At 38.2% G+C, this 22,987-nt stretch overlaps 1 protein-coding gene across 4 annotated transcripts in view; it reads right to left on the minus strand.

The window, feature by feature from the left end:
* Positions 1-7,652: 7,652 nt before the first annotated feature.
* Positions 7,653-22,987, minus strand: part of LOC126260151 (sideroflexin-2) — a 178,645-nt gene continuing 163,310 nt past the window's right edge. For all 4 annotated transcript variants that reach the window (XM_049957410.1, XM_049957406.1, XM_049957409.1 and 1 more), the window contains exons 7-9: positions 10,243-10,342; positions 10,113-10,160; positions 7,653-10,036 (exon numbers count right to left, since the gene is read on the minus strand). In XM_049957410.1, the coding sequence (XP_049813367.1) occupies positions 9,928-10,036; positions 10,113-10,160; positions 10,243-10,342 (257 nt within the window). In that variant the 3' untranslated portion in view covers positions 7,653-9,927. The remainder of the gene's footprint in view (positions 10,037-10,112; positions 10,161-10,242; positions 10,343-22,987) is intronic.

The raw sequence follows: 22,987 nt of genomic DNA on the forward strand, positions 1-22,987 counted from the left end.
TAGAGTCTTGTACCATGGGAAGCAAGGAGAGGATGTCGTTTGGTGTCCGGTATCGCTGGCTGGTGTGGCCGAGCGGTTCTAGGCACTTCAGTCTGGAACCGCGCGACCGCTACAGTCGCAGGTTCGAATCCTGCTGCAGGCACAGATGTGTGTGATGTCCTTAGGTTAGTTAGGTTTACGTAGTTCTAAGGGACTGATGACCTCAGACGTTAAGTCCCGTAGTGCTCAGAGCCATTTTTTGTCCGGTATCTTCTTTCTATAACAGAACTCCACACATGTATTAACAGGGTTCTTTATTCATAAGAACAAGAAGCTACTTATCTTTTAGCTACTCCATGTGTTGTGGTACAAGCTCTTCTTTAATAGTCCACATTAGCCGCACTGCTGGTGAAGTTCAAGTCCTGCTATAAACACTACACTCTCATAGCTGGTGACGTGAACTGATAGACACCAACTAGAATAGTGACTCAGCTATTAACTGAGGATGATGGAAACTGAGAGACTATGACTGACTGACTGGGCCCTCCAGTCCGCAGCAGTGATCTAAATACTTGCAGTCGAGAGGGCGTTAGTGGTGCGTTGCTTGCAAAGTCTGTCTTTGGCCTCTCTCGCAATAGGCGCACTTGATTCAGCACATATTATCAGTCTTCTTGCAACCTCTTTGCCAACTGGTGTGCTGGTGACAGCTTACACCAGCACGTTAATCTCTATCTATTGTTAAGTAAGTCTTAGTTTGTGGTGCAATGCCCACATATTGAATTGTATGGTGATTAAAGTGAGCACAATCACTATTAAACAGCCTTGAATGGACGGGGAATTATTGATACACATAATTCTAGAATATTTAGCAGGCATTAGTCAACCAGTCAGAAGTGGCAATGTTATTATGAGAACCAGTGTGAAGTCGTCGTCTGCTGTGATGGGCATTATGACTTGGAAGTCACTGCGTAAAAGCTGCTAAAGCAGCCACCGGTAGCAAAATCTTGTCACAGGCTGCAACATGTTGCTCAGTACCAAAAAAGACTGAAGTATTTATTTCTATAGTGAAGTTTAGTATATTCTGTTTTCCATAGTAACAGACATATTGTAAAAGTCATGATTCGTTGTCCTCTCGTACAAGTTAATATGAAATAAGTGTTTAAAAGCAACAAGCTTTGTCACAGTGTTGGTATTTCAGTAGATGTTTAGTGTGTCCTTTTCACATACTGTGATATTTAATCAGCAACATTTTCAGATCATAAGATGAATATACATAGGCCAATACAACGTGCTTCAAGTTAGTACTGCCATATTAAGCAAAGCATAGATAGTGTTCAAAGTACCAGCTATTGTATTAAACTGACAAGCATAATACAAACTGTTGCAGAAGAAGGCAACAAAAGGCATTGTGCAAATTTTCATTACTGCAAGAAAGAATATTACTGAACACATGGTTTTACTGATTCATGGCATGTGACAAAATAAACAGATGTTTCAACAAAAGTGTAGGAAATTGTTTTTGTTACATTGCATTGAAGTATTATCTGTTCAAAAATTCTTCACATTGATAATTATCAAGTAATATCAGTTAAAAACTCATTTTAAGTCAGTGGTCAATTCTGTGTAAAAATATTGTCAAAGAAAGATGTTTATCAGGTACAAAAACTACAAATAACACCACCACCATAGCCATGCATCTTTACTGCTTAGCAGGATCTTTTCACTCAACATTCAAGAGTTATTTTACATAAAAGTGTCTCAAGTTTAAAAATAGATTTATTCTGTACTGATGAAAGTGTCTTTTTCTGTGGCAATGAAAGTAATACATATATAGGATGCATATCGTCCATATGCAGTGTATGTCGCTATTTCAAAGTCGTTATGACTTATTTTGTGTGCTCTCCTCCCCCTTGTTTGCTTGTCAAGTTACTATATCAGTTCGAATTATTCAAAAATTAAAGATTGTGTGGTAAAGGCTTATCTCTACAGTGCTCAGAGCGATTAGTGAAATCAACACTGAGGTCTTACTGCACGCGAGTGTCCACCCATTATAATTACAAGTCTGATCGCCAACCACGGTAATTTGCAGGCGAAAATTGATCCATATGAGGATAGAACAGGATGGGGTGTTTGGCTTGTAGGGTGCTCAACGGCGCAGTTATTAGTGCCCGTACAAATTCTCGATCTTTACTCTGTCCAGAATGAGATTTTCACTCTGCAGCGGAGTGTGCGCTGATATGAAACTTCCTGGCAGATTAAAACTGTGTGCCCGACCGAGACTCAAACTCGGGACCTTTGCCTTTCGCGGGCAAGTGCTCTACCAACTGAGCTACCGAAGCACGACTCACGCCCGGTACTCACAGCTTTACTTCTGCCAGTACCTCGTCTCCTACCTTCCAAACTTTACAGAAGCTCTCCTGCGAACCTTGCAGAACTAGCACTCCTAAAAGGAAGGATATTGCGGAGACATGGCTTAGCCACAGCCTGTGGGATGTTTCCAGAATGAGATTTTCACTCTGCAGCGGAGTGTGCGCTGATATGAAACTTCCTGGCAGATTAAAACTGTGTGCCCGACCAAGACTCGAACTCTGTCCAGTCTTGCCATTTTCCTGAATGACGATGAAATGATGAGGACAACACAAACACCCAGTCCCCGGGTGGAGAAAATCCCCAACCCGGCCGGGAATCCAACCCAGGATCCTGTGATCCAGAGGCTGGATGACGAATTGAATTTGATCCTGTAGGATTACATGGTATATAGTGAATGTACATGTAATATAGGACATGTCAAATATAGAAAACATTCTGTATCACATACTCCCCATCCACTTTTCTTACATTCTAACATAATTGATTATAAGTAACAACACACACAAATTAAATGTGATAAGCTCTCTTCAACACTTTAAAATTCCTTTTCCATCAGATAGTCTTTGAGGTTCTTTGAAAACTTAATGTAAAGTGCATTGTCATGCAGTTTTTAGGCAGACTTCTTAGTAATCTGATACCTGAATAATGGGGTCCTTTTAGAAGAATTGTCAGTCGGTGAGGTATGCTTCTTATGTCATTCTTCCTGTGTGTGTTGTGGGTGTGTACACTAGCATTTGTAGTCTAGTATGCACTATCTTTCGTGACATATGTTATTGTTTTATACAAGTACAAGGATGTAAAAGTTAAGACACCTAGTCTTTTGAATCATTTTTCTGGGTTTTTCAGAAGTCTTTCTCGTTAATGTAGCCCTGACTGTATTTTTTTTAATGTGAACATCCTTTTTATTTGTGAATGTTTGAGTTTCCCCACATTATCGCTCCATACTGCAGATATGGTTTGAAGAGTCCATGGTATACACATAAACTGTTTGTCTGCACACAGTGATACTTGTCTCAGTATGAATACGACGGAGCTGAGTTTCTTACAAACAGAATTAATATGTTGTTTCCATTTCAGCTTCTTAACCACAGTGATACCTAAGAATCTAGGGGGATTCGACGTCTCCCAGTCTTGTTTCATCCACCTCTAAAACCATGTGCACAGCACACACGGTCTTTTTTCAGTTTCTAACAAGTTCATTTTCGAGGAGCCACTGAGCTGTGGTGTTCACAGATATGTAAGCTCTTCTCTCAAGCTGTACCACATTTTGGTCATTCTTCAGTATTGTCATGTCATTTGCATACATTACTTTCTTGTTCTTCTCTTTAACACCTGTGTCATTAACAAACAGGTTAAACAGCAATGGCCCCATTGCGGATCCCTGTGGCACTCCATATTTGATGGCTTTGGTTTCTGACTGATATGCATTCCCTATTGATAGATATTGTTTCCTGTTGCATAAGTATGGTTCTATCCACTTGCCTGCTTGCCCTCAAATACCACAGTTTTCCAGTTTTCTTATCAGTATTTCATGCTCAATAGTGTCCAATGATTTTAAAGAGACACAGAAACATTGCATATGTAACTTGTTTTTTATCTAAGGACTGTATAATATTACCCATAGATTTCTTGGACTTCAGCTTTAGTAGTTTTCCTCAGTTCATCTTCTGTGACTGGTTTCAGGAACATGGTTCTGCTCGATTTTTTTGAGAATTTAAATTTATATGCAACAGTACTATGGATTTGAAACCAGCAAACTAATCTTAAAATTCATTCTACATCTAACAATATAATTTTGGATCTGTTAATGCTGAATGCATGGACACCCATTTTTGTAGTGTTTTTTGTGACTATTTATAATTAGAATTTTGATCAACACCAACTAATAAAATTAAACAAAAATATTACTTATAATGTTCAGGACAGTATCTAAATGCCATATTAATTTATAAGTTCCCCCAAGGCATCCTTTTATATTAGTCATGTGAGTGTTGTAAATGGCTAACAATACCTATTGCTCATATTACTCAACTGCTGTGGAGGATGGATGGCCAGTAACATAGTCTCTCGCATCCAGTTACAACCACAGCACCATCTAGCCATCCTTCAGGCCAGTCAAATTTGTATGGTGAGCTTAGCCGACCAGGCTTTTGTTACCATTAACTATAGGCCCCCAAATGCACCACCCACTTCTGCTCCCATCTCCCAAGTTTACATGGGTCTTTCAGTAGGGCAGGAAGTGTGCAAGTCTGCTTGGTATTTAAAATTGTTATTTTATTTCTTAATATTCTCCTGCAATGTTCAAGAACAATTTGTCATAGCCTATGAGCTGAGTAGGATCACCACTTCAGCAAAGGTTGTGTGTTCCCATGCAACATGCTCATGTTCACCTGCTTTCAGTAGCCAATAGGAACGATGAGAGAGCAGCCATATGTTGACTGTGTTGACTGCTAGCCACTGCTGAATTACAATGGCTTCAAGCATGAGTTCACTCTGGCACTGGCTTTCAGCTAGTGGTGACGTTATCACTCACATACTCCCCCTGTTTCCTCAGACTTTGTTCCGACACTGAAATTACATCTTCTCATGATGTCTATGACTGGCTGATGGTCTTACAGCTTGACACACACACACACACACACACACACACACACACACACACACACACACACACACACACACACTCTCTGTCTCCCGACTATATAATTTTTAACTAACTCTTTCGTTACAAAAAAAAAACTTCCTTCAGATGCCCACATCCTTGACTATCCTGGCCAGGTTGCCTTCTGCACCTGCACGTAATGTTCCATCCTTTGATGTATATATGCCCTATTTGTTTTTTTTTTTTTTTTTTTTTTTTTTTTTTGATGAGTAATCCCCAACTGAAGATCCAAATGGATGACTATTTTACTTAAAGAATCTTTGGCTCATGAAGAGGCCATCATTATTGAATCATACAGTAAATGTGGAAATGTAACGGTTGTAGTTTTGGCTAATGTTACAAGGTCAAAACAGTCAGTCATCCAGATTTACCCCTGCAACTACTGACAAGGCTGCTGCTCCCCATCAGGTATTAGTCTGGCCCCTCCACAGATACTCCTTCGAAGTGGTTGCACTTAGAGTATAGTTACTTTTATCAATCCAACAAGAGTAAGGCCCACGATTTGTGGGGTTGGCAAGTCATTATCAGTGTGAAATCTGTACTTTCCATCAACAATTCAAATTCTAATAACGCTACTTCTGTTGGGTTTTCTTTTAGACAGGGTGACGCATTTTTGGTATGATCCTTGTACCTAATATTTAATTAGAAACCCGTCCTGGTCTTGCACGTGTAGCACGAAGTATCTGCAGCCAGATGACTTGTCTGACATTGCAGTAATAAATCACATACACTAACCTTCAATCTATGTATTAAAGAAAATCATATCAAAATACCTTCAGTAGTTCCTGCCTCTGTTTACATGCTTTTTTGCTACTCATAAATTATGCTCGTTTGTATTTTGAAACAGTTAGTGTTCTATGACATCAATTTTTCTTACACAGCACTGTGTGAATGCAGAATTATATTGCTTCTTTATTTGCATTATCAGGTGATTTCAGCTGTAGTGTACAAGGAAAAGTATTTCGCATACAAAACAAAATTATCAAGAATATGTGACTCATTCCATGTCCTTGAAGTTTCTACTTCTTGATCAGATCTACAGAACACAATAAATAACTGAATGAATGAATGAATAAATGAATGAAGGAAGGACATACGGAAACCACGCACAGTGGCCGTGCAGTTTGAGGTGCCATGTTATGGATTGCACAGCCCCTCCCACTGGAGGTTTGAATCCTCCCTCGGGCATGGGTGCATGCATTGTTCTTAGCATAAGTTAGTTTAAGTAGTATGTAAGTCTAGAGACTGATGACCTCAGCAGTTTGCTCCCTTAGGAATTCAGACACACATAAGGACAGCAGGAGCAATGGATTGGAAATAACAACATTGTGAGACAAAGAGATTTTTTTAGATTTATCTCCAGGAAGAAGAATCATTCTCTGCAAAAAGGTTTACAATATAGAAATCATTGTTGATGGTTCATCTGATAAATTCTAAACTAGAAAGTTAATTAAGGTTTCCTTTTTAAAAAGAATGTTATGCTTATGACCAGGCTTTTAATAGGGTGGGATGTGCAGCTACATTTCAAGAATGTAAAATAAAAATAAATAATTTTTTTTGTACCAAATATAAATATGAAACTTACTCAGGTATGTGTGAGCACTACTTTTCTTTATGGTCATTTGGAGAATACAATTTAGTGAGTTTAGTTTCAGGTGATTATGAGAGACTTGACAAGAGAATTCAAAATCACTTTAAAAGATGAAGAAGGAGCAGGAAGGAAGGGAGAAATGCCTTAATCACTGCACCACTTTGCTCAATAAAATCACTTAATAATTAGTGTCATTGTACTTGGGCCTATGAATTTATCAAAGAAGATGTGAATGTGTACAGGTTGTGATGTAAAGTAAATATTCAAATACCTAGGTGTGAGCGACTGCACAGTTGGAACAACTCCAAATGATACAGAAGGGTCACCCAACACTTCATTACATTACAGGCAAACAGGGTATCATTTGATTTTCTTATATTGGAACTAGACTTAAAGTAGCAAGTGCAGTAGAAGTAATATCATAGAAGCTACAAAATGCTACAGATCATGTTATAATATGACTGAAATGAATCTTTAGTATCTCAAAAGAGATTCTGGGTATAGTGTTATGTAGAAAAATAATTTGAAAGTAAAGAACCTGGAATGTTACGATGATGATGGTAGTGATCTTGGTGCTTCTTGGTTGATCTCTGGAGTGCTTTGTCTTTACTCAGATGCACATATTTAGTGGATTAATTGAGGACAAACAGCAACTGCAATCTCTACAATGAAAGCAAAGATCGTTGTGGCTACTGGAATGGCCACAGAAATCATGTGAAATCCTTTTAGACTCCTAAAAGACAAAATTGTTGAGGCTTTCGTGGCTACTTGTCGACAAACTGCCTATTGGCTTCTGTCTCGGGTTCTTCGGCCGACGTTCATCTAATCATTAGATGAACGTCGGCCGAAGAACCCGAGACAGAAGCCAATAGGCAGTTTGACTCCTAAAAGAGCTAAATCTGCTGATAAATGTGCTCGATTTATGAGTTGACAACAAAGTTACCAATACCATACCTTGTTATACGAATATTTTAAATGTGTCAATAAATTACTAATTCACTTTAAACAGTAATATTCCCAACACAGAACACTAACAATAAAAAGAATCTGAATGTTTCATGTGTTCCCTGCAATCTATGATTGGCTAGGGAACTGTTTTATTACTCATTTTCACATAAAATACATGACACACAGCACACACAAAAAAAGTAAGTTCAACCAAAATACTGTCCCTGCTACAGTGTACCAGTATTGCTGATCATTATGTTTCTTATAAATGTTTTTTAAGTGGAAAACATACATAATAAGATTATTTTGAATTTTCAGGCACTTAATATTGTCAATGAATCAACCTTTTAGGAAGGATACCATAAGCCAAAGATATTACAAGCTTCAGAAACACTACACTAATACAGTGGACTGAAACAGTTACATGTTTTAATGGAAACAGTGCAGTGTTTGTGTGCTGTTAGACTGCATAGTTTATCACTGCTGACTCTTTCACTCAACTATGCATTAAGTAATTTGAGAAAAAAAGGATACACTGACCTACTTTACATTCTTTACATGACAAAAATGGTATCAATATGGAAATAATCAAATACATACTCTTCACAATGATGTCTAGTCAGTTGATTTTATTCAATTTTTGTCTAAATGAATTGGAAGAGCACATATTGATCATAAATTTTAATACTAAATAAAACTCATAGTTCTAATATAGTGACTAGTTATTAACATTATTTGCTATACACCATTTTGACTCACTACCTAAAAGCAAATACTCATTCAGAAACAACAATGAAAATACAGCAAGCATTGTGCCATATTCTAAAATGCTTGGGTACCATTGTGAATCATGAGGCATACTTATACTAAAGCTAAGGACATCTGATGGCACAAATGGAAGTCCAGAGAGATATTGGCAGTAAAGTTATTGGGATCTGATCTGGCCAAACAGTGATTCACGACAATGAATTGAAGGTGACCAGAACTTTCAAGCGTTTTAAGTTTCAATCTTTCAGTGACACCAAATTAAACGAAATCACTCATGTTTTGGAATTTTAAAATCCTTGTGAATTATTCTGTTTTATAAAGGCACTTTATATGAGCTGTAGATGTGACCTGAGATTAAGGTAAAACATGGGCAAAGGCTGACACTCACAAAATTCTTATTACGTCCAGCAGCTTCAGCCATAACATCATAGATATTTCTTTTTGTTCCCAATCACGGACTTTCAGAAAACACTGAAGTACATCACTGTGAAACTGTTCTGAAACCAATAGTTATGCATGCAGCCAAAACCTTATCCATAATGCACGACAATCTGCACAATAACTGTACAATTTTACAGTCACCTCAAATGAATGGACAGGAACAGGTTGAGCAAAATCTTCCTGTCTTTTTATTCAAACCCTAACACCACAATACCCTAGTTTAGAAATACCAAAGAAGATCTTCAGTTCCCACAAATCAAACTTGAAGATACCTGTGACAAGAATCTCTTCTGCAAGAAGATAGTTATGAATGGGCTACAAAGACTTGAGCAACCAAAAAGAAGAAACGGTGCTCCTTGGACGGAGGAGGGTAAGCAAACCTGCTCACAAAAAATGCTTTCTTTGAAAGCCAGATTTCTTTCGAAGTTCACTGCCAAATGTAAAAAGACATAATAATAATAATAATAATTTGTGTATAAAGACCAATAATATCAATAATATTTCTGTTTGTCTCATAAATTGACATCTAAAAATGAATGACACCCATTTACAAAACAAGATTCCACACTTAACATGAATAATTAAATAATTAATCTTCACAAGTATGCAATTAAAAACACGATATCGTTGGATGGCAAGCTGATGTTTGTGATATGCAATACTACTTTGTTTCCCAACAATGATATAACAGCGTTTTATATTCTTGGCTTAATGTATGAATATCAACATGCATGATTTGTCTCCTGTAACCTGTTCACTTACAAGCAGAAAAAGAAAATGGAATAAAACATATATAATCTGTAGCATAATGTGCACTATACAATACAATACACGGCTATAAAAGAGACACGAGTGGTGAACAGCTACTTGAGACCCGATTTTTTTTAGTTTAGCCAACAATGATTACTTTTAACATGTCAGAGAGGCTATTACACTAACTTTTCTGACTTGAAAACCTCTCACCGATTCCTGTATTTACTTTCTGTACACACATTACATGGAAAAATTATAACTTATTCTGTCGTCGTCAGATCTTACATTTTAATAGTATTCTGAACTTAATTTGTGTTTGTCTTTTCAAATTATAAAATTACTAATTTAATATCACATATCAACAACTGTGTCTCAGATAGTTTTGAAACAATATTCCTTCAAATAAAGCTGGCTGTTAGAGGCCTTTGTTGAAATAAACGTACTCCGGAATTTCTAGTCCAGATGCCTTCAGTTTGTTATATTCTTCTGGCTCAAGCAACGCTAGGGTGGTCACTTTTAAGGAACTGAAAAATACACATTACATGTAAATGCTGTTACAGGAGATAAGTACTTGGGATATGGATAAAGATTCTTACTTACCATTTTTGTGGAAATAATGCACAGGCAACAGGTACCATGAATGTCAAACTAAGAGAAAAGAAAGATAAGGAATGTTAAATAATTATATGTAAAAAGTACTATTTTAAAGCTTAATGTGATGAATACTCACAAGCAACCTACAAGTACAACTTGTATTGGTGCATGGAGAGGCTTAATTTTTTGCATCCATGGGTACTTTTCCAGGCGTTCCATCACTATGGGCAGAATTGCTACAAAAAAAGATATGATACTTAATATTCATTACTAATGTATCAGATTAAGCAAGAATTAGATTTGAATTAACAGCAACAAAATGATTCACTGAAACATTTTTCACATATTGCAATTTTATTATACTAAAATTCTGATCCTCGTGATGTGGAAATGCTATTTTTGCAGACTGATATGAACTTTCTTTTCATTACTCAAACAGCACACATGGCAGCACAGTGATCTTAGTACAATGGGGCTGTCCAAAATTAAACTATCACACCAACACAAAGAGATTCATGATTCTGGTTAACTGTATCCTTGAGTGGCATACTTTCAAAGTTAATCTTCATTATCCTTGTGAAATTCCACTGGCACCATGCCATTGTGGAATTAACTGAGGTAAACTGTATTTTCTGTCTGTTGAGAACTGAACAACTGAGGAAAATGAAGACAACAGTAAAGCAACACATTTCCATGAAGTTTTAAACATTCTTTTGTGAGTACATCTCACAAGCACTCCCAAAAAAATGATGGAATATTTGATCTGACAGGAAAACTTCAAGAAGCACATTGCATAAAGTTATTTGTCAAATAGCAAAACATTCACAAAAACTTTCAATAAGTTACAAGAATGGAAGCCTGAGATAGTTATGACAGATATTAACACTTCAGACAGTGTGGAAGATTGCACACAATTGCAAACTTAAGGTGGCCAACAGCATCACCTACCTACATTCATCTTGAGGCTCATAATTAACTACTTGCGAAGCAGCAGAAGTAGAAATCAGTAAAGGTTCTGTTCATTCACTTTTGTTAGAACAATTTAATTTACTTCCAGTTGCCTCAAAGATTTGTGCCACAGTTATTCACCAATGAGTACAGTCAAGTAGTAAAATGTAGGTTGATACCCATCATAACAACAATTGATTAAACTTGTATCATCATGCCTGATTATGAAAAATTAAAGCAAATGTTTCTTAGCTTATTGTAATTGCTGACACAGAAAATCTACCCTGCCCATAACATTACTAACAAGTGAAAATGATGCTGCAATGACAAATTCAGACCAGACAAGAAGCTGGATCCCCACCTTTCCTCAGCACTGTGCTGGCAGTTATAATATCCCTGCCCATGTCATGGACTGACTTAGATTTTCAGCTTGTAAGTACTATTAAATTTTCAGACACCAGTTGTAACAGAAGAGGCTAAATTTATTAAGTGTAAAAGTTTAGGATATATGAGCTTAAAGGTGAAGTACGTACCAAGTCTCAACATGCTGTCTCATGCTTAGAGTGAAAAAGAGGACATTTCATTTGTAATTAGTCATTCAGTGGGCAAGCTTAGTGCACAGATGTCACTACATGTGGAAATTAGAGAGCAAAAAAAGATACAGGTAGTAATATGTCACATCATGGGAACTTTAGATCATCTCACCAAGGTAGTGTGCACACTTCAGTCACATGTTTTCATCAAATTTTCACTTAAATGCTTATTATACCAACTCATTTAATGAGAGTAATTAGGCACTGACAAAGGTATACACACTCAGACTTTCCAATTTATAGTACATCTCTTAAACGAACATCTTTACTGTAAAAATGGTGGCCCACATACCACTGTAATGGTCTCCTACCATGTACCTTACATAACATGCCAACTTATTTTATTTATTTACTTATTCATTTATTTAACCTGATCTGATTAGTCATCATTGCCCCTCTTATATTGGGCCATGGTTTCACAAATGCAGTACTTTTTTTTACATCATAGTTTCATAAGAAACAACAATTTTAAGCTGCTGCTACTGATAGTGGTAATAATAATAATAATAATAATAATAATAATAATAATAATAATGATGATGATGGCAATAGCAACACTAATGATAGTGTCAGATATACAAAGAATTTGTGGGTGTACATAATAGATGTTTACTGATATAGCGAGTTCTGGGGAGAGGAAATTTAAGGACAATGCATCAGCTAAGAATACTGGGAAATGAGTAAGATCTATTTGGAAAGCAGAATGTGCAAAGGTAACTAGTGCATACAGTCACAATGGTAATCCTTATTATTGCTTCAGTAGATGTGTCATTAACAGTCTTCTGCAGTCAGAGATGTTATTCATTTCTCTAATACAGTGAGGGAGGATATTACAGAGTTAGGTTCCTGCTACAGAAAAGGACTTCAAGAAAGCATTTGAACGATGGAGTGGGACAGAAAGGATTTTGCTCTGATGGGAACAAGTGTTTCTGCCATGCTGTTCAGATTATGGTTGAGGAGAAATGAGAAGACAGTATTCGTTAACATGAAAATAGAGAAGACAGAGTGTATGGAAATATCTGTGCTTGTCTGCATGCAGCCAGGATAGTTGCACATACGATGGTGAAATATGATCAAAGAGTTGAACATTGCAGATATACCAAACACAGACATTCAGAACTATTTCCATGTGCTGTGAGCTTTATTGAGAAAGACCTTGCAGGATAACATCACTGTAATCAATAATTAGAATTATAAGTGTTTGCCACTGGTGGGGAGGCTTGCGTACCTCAACGATACAGATAACCGTACCGTAGGTGCAACCACAATGGAGGGGTATCTGTTGAGAGGCCAGACAAACGTGTGGTTCCTGAAGAGGGGCAGCAGCCTTTTCAGTAGTTGCAGGGGCATCAGTCTGGACGATTGACTGATCTGGCCTTGTAACACTAACCAAAATGGCCTCGCTGTTATGGTACTGCGAGCAGCTGAAAGCAAGGGGAAACTACAGCCGTAATTTTTCCCGAGGGCATGCAGCTTTACTGTATGATTAAATGATGATGGCATCCTCTGGTGTAAAATATTCCGGAGGTAAAATAGTCCCCCACTCGGATCTCTGGGCGGGGAATACTCAAGAGGACGTTGTTATCAGGAGAAAGAAAACTGGCGCTCTATGGATCGGAGCTTGGAATCTCAGATCCCTTAATTGGGCAGGTAGGTTAGAAAATTTAAAAAGGGAAATGGATAGGTTAAAGTTAGATACAGTGGGAATTAGTGAAGTTCGGTGGCAGGAGGAACAAGACTATTGGTCAGATGAATATAGGGTTATAAATACAAAATCAAATAGGGGTAATGCAGGATTAGGTTTAATAATGAATTAAAAATTGGGAGTGCAGGTAAGCTACTACAAACAGCATAGTGAACGCATTATTGTGGCCAAGATAGACAGAAAGCCCACGCCTACTACAGTAGTACAAGTTTATATGCCAACTAGCTCTGCAGATGATGAAGAAATTGATGAAATGTATGATGAGATAAAAGAAATTATTCAGGTAGTGAAGGGAGACGAAAATTTAATAGTCATGGGTGACTGGAATTCGTCAGTAGGAAAAGGAAGAGAAGGAAATGTAGTAGGAGAATATGGATTAGGGCTAAGATATGAAAGAGGGAGCCGCCTGGTAGAATTCTGCACAGAGCATAACTTAATCATAGCTAACACTGGGAGATGAAGAAGCTTGCACAGGATAGAGTAACATGGAGAGCTGCATCAAACCAGTCTCAGGACTGAAGACCACAACAACAACAGCTAACACTTGGTTTAAGAATCATGATAGAAGGTTGTATACATGGAAGAACCCTGGAGATTCTAGAAGGATTCAGATAGATTATATAATGGTAAGACAGAGATTTAGGAACCAGGTTTTAAATTGTAAGACATTTCCAGGGGCAGATGTGGACTCTGACCACAATCTATTGGTTATGAACTGTAGATTAAACTGAAGAAACTGCAAAAAGGTGGGAAATTAAGAAGATGAGACCTGAATAAACTGAAAGAACCAGAGGTTGTACAGAGTTTCAGGGAGAGCATAAAGGAACAATTGACAGGAATGGGGGAAAGAAATACAGTAGAAGAAGAATGGGTAGCTTTGATGGATGAAATAGTGAAGGCAGCAGAGGATCAACTAGGTAAAAAGATGAGGGCTAGTAGAAATCCTTGGGTAACAGAAGAAATATTGAATTTAATTGATGAAAGGAGAAAATACAAAAATGCAGTAAATGAGGCAGGCAAAAAGGAATACAAACGTCTCAAAAATGAGATTGACAGGAAGTGCAAAATGGCTAAGTAGGGATGGGTAGAGGACAAATGTAAGGATGTAGAGGCTTGTCTCACTAGGGGTAAGATAGATACGGCCTACAGAAAAATTAAAGAGACCTTTGGAGAAAAGAGAACCACTTGCATGAATATCAAGAGTTCAGATGGAAACCCAGTTCTAAGCAAAGAAGGGAAAGCAGAAAGGAGGAAGGTGTATATAGAGGGTCTATACAGGGGCGATGTTCTTGAGGACAATATTATGGAAATGGAAGAGGATGTAGATGAAGATGAAATGGGAGATATGATACTGCGTGAAGAGTTTGACAGAGCTCTGAAAGACCTGAGTCGAAACAAGGCCCCGGGAGTAGACAACATTCCATTAGAACTACTGACAGCCTTGGAAGAGCCAGTCCTGACAAAACTCTACCATCTTGTGAGCAAGATGTATGAGACAGGCGAAATTTCCTCAGACTTCAAGAAGAATATAATAATTCCAATCCCAAAGAAAGCAGGTGTTGACAGATGTGAAAATTATCGAACTATCAGTTTAATATGTCACAGCTGCAAAATACTAACGCGAATTCTTTACAGACGAAGGGAAAAACTGGTAGAAGCCGACCTCGGGGAAGATCAGTTTCGATTCTGTAGAAATGTTGTAACACATGAGGCCATACTGACCCTACGAGTTATCTTAGAAGAAAGATTAAGGAAAGGAAAACCTACGTTTCTAGCATTTGTAGACTTAGAGAAAGCTTTTGACAATGTTGACTGGAATACTCTCTTTCAAATCCTAAAGGTGGCAGGGGTAAAATACAGGGAGTGAAAGGCTATTTACAATTTGTACAGAAACCAGATGGCAGTTATAAGAGTAGAGGGACATGAAAGGGAAGCAGTGGTTGGGAAGGTAGTTAGACAGAGTTGTAGCCTCTCCCTGATGCCATTCAATCTGTATAGTGAGCAAGCAGTAAAGGAAACAAAAGAAAAATTCGGATTAGGTATTAAAATCCATGGACAAGAAATAAAAACTTTGAGGTTCGCCGATGACATTGTAATTCTGTCAGAGACAGCAAAGGACTTGGAAGAGCAGTTGAATGGAATGGATGGTGTCTTGAAGGGAGGATATAAGATGAACATCAACAAAACAAAAACAAGGATAGTGGAATGTAGTCGAATTAAGTCGGGTGATGCTGAGGGAGTTATATTAGGAAATGAGACACTTAAAGTAGTAAAGGAGTTTTGCTATTTGGGGAGCAAAATAACTGATGATGGTCGAAGTAGAGATGATATAAAAAATAGACTGGGAATGGCAAGGAAAGCGTTTCTGAAGAAAAGAAATTTGTTAACATCGAGTATTGATTTAAGTGTCAGGAAGTCGTTTCTTAAAGTATTTGTATGGAGTGTAGCCATGCACGGAAGTGAAACATGGACGATAAATAGTTTAGACAAGAAGAGAATAGAAGCTTTCTAAATGTGGAGCTACAGAAGAATGCTGAAGATTAGATGGGTAGATCACATAACTAATGAGGAGGTATTGAATAGAATTGGGGAGAAGAGGAGTTTGTGGCACATCTTGAGTAGGAGAAGGAATCGGTTGGTACGACATGTTCTTAGGCATCAAGGGATCGCCAATTTATTACTGGAGGGCAGTGTGGAGGGTAAAAATCGCAGAGGGAGACCAAGAGATGAATACACGAAGCAGATTCAGAAGGATGTAGGTTGCAGTAGGTACTGGGAGATGAAGAAGCTTGCACAGGATAGAGTAGCATGGAGAGCTGCATGAAACCAGTCTCAGGACTGAAGACCACAACAACAACAACAACAACAACAACAAGAACAAGTGTTTGTACAAGTTTCTTTTTCAGGTCAAGAGGGAAGAGCTTTTTGTTTGTCTTTAGGGCACAGAGAGATGCTGATGTCTTCTTGCATATGAGGATATTGTTTCAACATAGCACTGCATTGTATGTGCAAAATACAGCTCTGTGGAAACCATGTTGTGACCACAAAATGGTGCCAGTGGAAGGTAATTTGAGCACCTACATACTGATTTAATAGTTACTGGTGAAGTCTTCAGATTTTAACTTTGTGTGTGTTAGTTATAGAAAATAAATCCAGATGCTGGCTTCTTGTTAGGTACATACCACTCTTTTAATTCATAATTTGGATCTCTAATGACATGGTTATTTCTTCAGTAGAATGTTAAAACTAGATTTAGCAGCTTTTTCAGAATTAATTAAAATAATTATATCCGTCATTCAAATGTTTTACATATGGAATGATACCTTTAATCAATGTTTCAAGCATTTTGTAATACAATTAGATCCAAGAAAGTATTTTATGACACACAACACTTGTGCTATCAGCTGAAGAATGACATGAAAATTACCAATGGCAGAATACAAAACCCAGGAGTAAATCTAGAAAATAAGAGCATGCAAACTTCAAAGAGAAGTACAGCACTGATGGAGACACTTCGAGTGACTTAAGTTTCACAGTATCTCCACACCAATTGTGCGAACAGTAGATTGCAGCAGTGCCATTCTATCTGATTGTTTAACAATTTTGTGAGAGTGCACAAGAGATAACAGCTTGTAATTTAGCAGCGTGCAACCTTCTTCCTATTATACAATTTTGCAGAATGTAACAGCTTGTAATATTGATGAAATATTCTATTCAGTTATCTGCCAAGTTGAGGTTTTGTGCTGCCACAATGTTTCGACAAATTTGCTATTCATCATGTTCAAGCAAAGTGTTGGGTTCATGTGCACTTCATTCCTCTGTAGCAACTGGACTGCAGGCTCCTCTGCTGAGGACCTAACGGACAGACCAACTGCATTCCTTCGGAATAGATGTCACAGCCGGTGATGGCAGGGTGGGTGGGTGGGGGGTGAGTCCAGGCATCGAGTCCTGGTGCTGCATGTCTATTCTACCCATAGCCTGTGCTGGTTTCCAAACAGTGTGTTCCTGACATACTTTTTGTAACGCCACAGCCCATGCGATGCTCAGTTACGAGACCACTGTCCTGGTTTGAAACAGAGCAAGCTGGAATCTTTCCATCAGCTTTTATTGCAATCCTACAAACAAATATAATTTTTTCCTTAATTTCTATCTAAATCTACACATAATACAGTGTGTACATAAAGTCAGGAAACACTTTCAATTATTTATTGCACTAGAACTAAACATTGTACAGATGTCATACATAATGCATTTTGAAGAGAAACTCTGATTTTTTACAAACATCCGATATGCGAACCATGAGTGACCTGGTAGATGTCAATACGGTAATCGAATTCTTGCACACCTGTTCCAGCATGGCTTCATCGACTGTGACAATCACTTCCCATATTCTCTCCTGGAGCTCTGCTACATCATGTGGTAGAGGCGATACATACACCAGATCTTTAATGTGTCCCCACAGAAAAAAGTCACATGGAGTGAGATCTGGTGATTGGGGAGGCCATTTCATGAAACAGCTGTCCCCTTCTGTAGCACGTCTGATCCATCGATGTGGCGGCTGAATGTTCAGGTAGCCATGAACTTTTGATGAAACTGAGGTGGAGCCCCATCCTGCTGAAAGATGAATGGAGAGTCCGACTGCATTTGAGGCATCAGCCATTGCTGCAACATGTCCAAGTAGGAATATACAGTGACAGTGCTCTTGGTGAAGAAGAATGGCCCATACAGTTTTTGATCTGACAAGGCACAAAAAACATTTACCTTTGGGGAGTCACGATCAAATTCAATGCATTCATGTTGATGCTTTGTACCCCAGATTTGACAATTATGCTTGTTCACTTTTCCATAAGTGTGAAAAGTGGCTTCATCACTAAAAATTAAGTGATCAACAATGTCATCCCCATCCTTATTCAATTGTTGCAACTGCGAACAAGACTCAAAACGCTTGTCTCTGTCGTCATCACTGAGCTTCTACACTAGTTCCAATCTTAATGGTTTCATAGACAGCTTCTGTCGCACGACTTTCCACACTGTCATTGAAGCCATTTCGGGCTCATGGGATGCACAACGCACCAATTTCTTTGGAGTACTTATGAATGTCTCTCATATGCGCTCCACATTCACTTCACTCACACTGGGAAGTCTGCTTCAGTGGAAATGGCCTTCCTTGTTGGTGGCTTCTTACTGTACTTGGTTCTAAACATCCATTGAACAGCTGTAGCACACTTGTTTTTGACAAACTCCAATACACAGAAAGCTCGCTCCACACCTGAACTCGCCATGTTTGCAACTAGCGCTATCGGCAAATTACCAAACTATATGGGCGGGGGGAGGGGGGGGTGACAACTTCTGGGTTTCTCTTCAAAATGACATATGTATGATACCTGTACAATGTTTGGTTCTTGTACAATAAATAATTGAAAGTGTTCCCAGACTTTATGTATACATGTAGCATATGCATAAATCTATCCAAATATTATTTGGACCATCTTCCATGCAAATTTATTGATTTATTGTTCAGAAGATAACTTCCAAGATACTGATTATAGTAATGTATGTAGTTTTTCTAGGACCCATAGTAATTAAAAGTAATGAGTAATTGAAAATGTCACTACAGCTCATAATGATGAACTTCAACTGAGCTAATCAACCATTTTGGATGTATTGACACCTATCATTAGAGAGCTAAGAATCCAGACTTCACAGTCAAACGTAACAGGTTTTCTGAAGCTAAATAGTTAGTAATTAAGTTTGTTGCCCTAATTTTTCAAGATCAAATGACACCTGACATTAATCAGTTAAGCTACTAATTAAGCTTTTGCATAATTTAGCATAATTCTAAACATGGCAACAGTACTTAAAAATAGAGACTTCATGGCATTGGTGTACAAAATGATTTGTAACATTTCATATTTTGTTAACTAACCAGTTATTCTGTAAATCAAATTGTTTTCTGAACGTATGGCTCATCCACAATAGCAGATTTCAACTATGTATTTCAATAAATAAATATATAGTTTCCAAGATTACAAAATGTCATTATGTCAGCCTGTAGATACCCCTCCACTCCCAAAAATTTTCCTTCCCACATGAGCTATTACATAAACCACAACTATATAATGAATCTGCTGGTAGCATGAGTACCAGCAACATCAGGCATGTGTAAGAATTATGCCACCAGTATTCATACATGCTATGCCTATGTTTCAAAATCGAAGGCCAGCACTCAAAGTGTAAACATTGTGTAATCTCATATGTTGTTTCTTTGTGAACGTCTTTGGTCAAAGTATTTTGTAAGGTACACAGGTTTTGTAGCGGATCTGCTGCCTCTATGTTGACACACTATTGGCAACGTAGTGCTGTGCAGCAAGCTTGGGAGAGTCATGTTCACCACCAATTTGCATGGATGATACAAGGATGTTATCAACTGTGTGCATTTTATCAACTGGGCTTTTATCAAGGTATATACATGTGTGGAGTGCCTCTCATGTTTTGACTTCACATAATGTAACATGCAATTTTACAAGTTCCATAAGGTATGTGGGATTCTGTATTTTATGTAATTGGTGAAATTAGTTGTACTTGCCCCCGCCCCTTATTATCTGTATATTTTCCCCTAGTTCAGATGATGGCAGCATAAGACAGTTGAAGTTTTAATCATCTTTGAACAATAAAAGTGTCTACACTGTGATTACAGTAGATGAAGTATGTCCTTCATTTCCTTTTGTCAACTGTATCAACTATCCATCACCTGTATACTCTGCAAGGTTACTTCTGCTTATACCATGGTGTCAACTTTTCTCTATCAATTAAATACATATCTGTGCTTTAATATCACTTAGTTTAAATCATACTGAGTCCACAGACTGTGTAATTTGACACAAACTGTGTGATGTTTATTTGTTGAAATTCATATGTGGATGTGCACAGTAAACATTTAACTACTGTCAGACTGTTTCAGAGATCACTGTAGGTGGCCATGTGTGATTGTAGTGCTACATCATAATTGAGATTGGTTATCACATTGATGTGAATACTAATAAATATGCAAAGCAGTGAAAGTGCAAGGGTGGTCTGAAAATTTCTCTGAATGGAATAGAAAAAAGTACTTACAAACTGAAACTTTTTTTATTTTTCGATGTAGTCTCCTTGTAGATTAATGCGCTTGGTCCAATGATGTGTCCAGTACTTTGATCCCATCTCAAAAATGTGTTTCCTCCAGGCCTGCAAAATAGTTGTCAACTCCGGCTATCAATTTTTTGTTTGCAGTGAATCTTTGTACACCAAGAAAAATTTTCAGTTTTGGGAAGAGATGGAAGTTTGACGGAGCCATATCAGGTGAATAAGGTGGGTGTGGCAACAATTCATACCTTAGTATGCGAAACTTTCCCATGGTGACGGCACATGTGTGCAGGCGCGCATTGTCTTGATGGAAGATGACTTTCTTCCTTGCTAAATCTGGCCTTTTTTCATGTATCTTTTGTTGAAATTTGTCCAGGAGGTTAGCATAGTATTCTCCAGTAATTGTTTGCCCAGTGGGGAGATAATCTACAAATGGAATCCCCTTCGCATCCCAGAACACTGATGCCATGACCTTTCCGGCCGAAGGAATTGTCTTTGCTTTCTTTGGTGGCAGAGAATCAGCATGTTTCCACTGCTTTGACTGTTGTTTTATCTCTGGGGTATAGTAGTGCACCCAAGTTTCATCTGTGGTTACAAACCGGTGCAAAAAATCTTGTTCATTTCTCCTAAAACGGGCCAAACATTGTTCCGATATGTCCATTCTCATGCGTTTTTGATCCAGCGTCAAGAGTTGTGGAACCAATCTTGGAGATGATTTGTTCATTTCTACTTCTTCAGTTAAAATGTGATATATCCTTTCAGATGACATCTGGTAAGTATGAGCAATTTCACGGACTTTCAATCGGCGATTCTCCATGACCATTTTGTGCACTTTTGGAATGATTTCTGGAGTAGTGACACCTTTGCTGACCACTGCATAAATCATTTATTTTTCCACTTATTTTTCCACTTATTTTTCCACACAGTTGAATATGAAGGAGCTGAGTCCCCCAGTGTATTCTGGAAATTGGCATGAATGTCCTTTGCTTTCATACCTTTTTTACAGAGTCATGTCACCACCACAGCTCTCTTCCAACAGCACTGATGTGGCATGTGTTTACGGGCAACAGTCCAATGAATATCACGTGAACAACTCGTTGCACTAGTGCTGACCTCTTGTGGTAATTCCGAGAACTTTTCAAACCACTCTTTGTAATAAAAAACAGTGTTGTGTATGTTATTTGAGAATCTATCACAAAAAACATTTTACAGCAATACAATGAACTTCCACTGAATGAGACACTAAGTTTACTCCATTGCTCACAGATTAGTACACTTACAGTTTGACAAGATCACAGAAATCTTATTTCCACTGCTTCTTTGACCCAACTCTAGAATGTGTTGGTGCAGCACAGCATATTTGTCTATTCAAAAATGAATGAGTGACCTTAGTTGCTGTGGACTGCCAATGCAGGCTTGTCAGTCTGGCCAAGTTGAATGCTCCTCACGTGTTGTGTTCAGTGCTATGAGACACACCACTGTACCTGGCCGATGTACTCCAGGCCACCCTCATAACTGATCCCATAGGTGCCATGTGCCTGAAGCCCTAGTTGGTCTTTGACTGACCCAAGCATATTCTTGATTTTAACCATTGAGCAGAAATGGTTTTTATGTTGTGCTTCTCTATTGTTCTAGCACGCTTGGCTGTGGGCAGCCCTAAATATGGAAAGAATGCCAGCCACTTGGTTTGTTCATCTCAATTGTTTTCTTTGTTCTTCTTGCTTGGCTGGAGAGTGGCATCTTACTTTGCATCTCCAAGCAGCTGTTTTTGCAAAAGTTTCACACAGATGCTGTAACCTGATAGGTAGACTGTCCTTGTCACATATGGCTCGCACTCTGTGTTCTGTGTACAACGATGGTGAGCACAGATTTGCATTGCTCCAGGTAATAGTAGCTATTGGTGTTCTGTGCGTGTTTATTTCCTGTAGATGGAATATCTCAGTATGCCACCAGGGTTCTTCTTTATGTCTATGAACAGAAGCCATCCAGTTTCTTCCACCTGATATTCTCCTGTACGCTACTGACGTGGCACAGGTTTCCTTCATCATGTGGCCAAACCACGAATGTGTCATCCATATACCTGTAGAACACCTTTGGTTTCAGATGTGTCATTTCAAAAATTGTTTCCTTGAAGTGTTCTACATACAGGTTGCTAATGCATGGCACTTGAGGGGGATCCCATGGCAACTCCATCTATTTCTTCGTAGAACTTTACACACAATGAAAGCGGGTGGTGATGAGCGTATGTTGAAATAGTTTCACTGTGACACTATCAAAGTGACTCTCCAGCAACATAATGCAATCTTCTAGCAGTATTCCTGAGAGGAGAGATGTGACATCAAAGCTGACTAGGTGATCACCCTTCACATATCTGTTGAAGCACATTCATAAACTCTGAAGTTCCTGACATTGTGGACAGTAACTCATGAAAGTTTTTGGTAACTGTGCCAGGTGTTTGGCTAAGCCGTACGTTGTGTAAGGGTATATATACGTTGGTTAACATTTCAGGGGTT

The sequence above is a fragment of the Schistocerca nitens genome, chromosome 5, assembly GCF_023898315.1.
Source record: "Schistocerca nitens isolate TAMUIC-IGC-003100 chromosome 5, iqSchNite1.1, whole genome shotgun sequence".
NCBI classification, from domain to species: Eukaryota; Metazoa; Arthropoda; class Insecta; order Orthoptera; family Acrididae; genus Schistocerca; species Schistocerca nitens.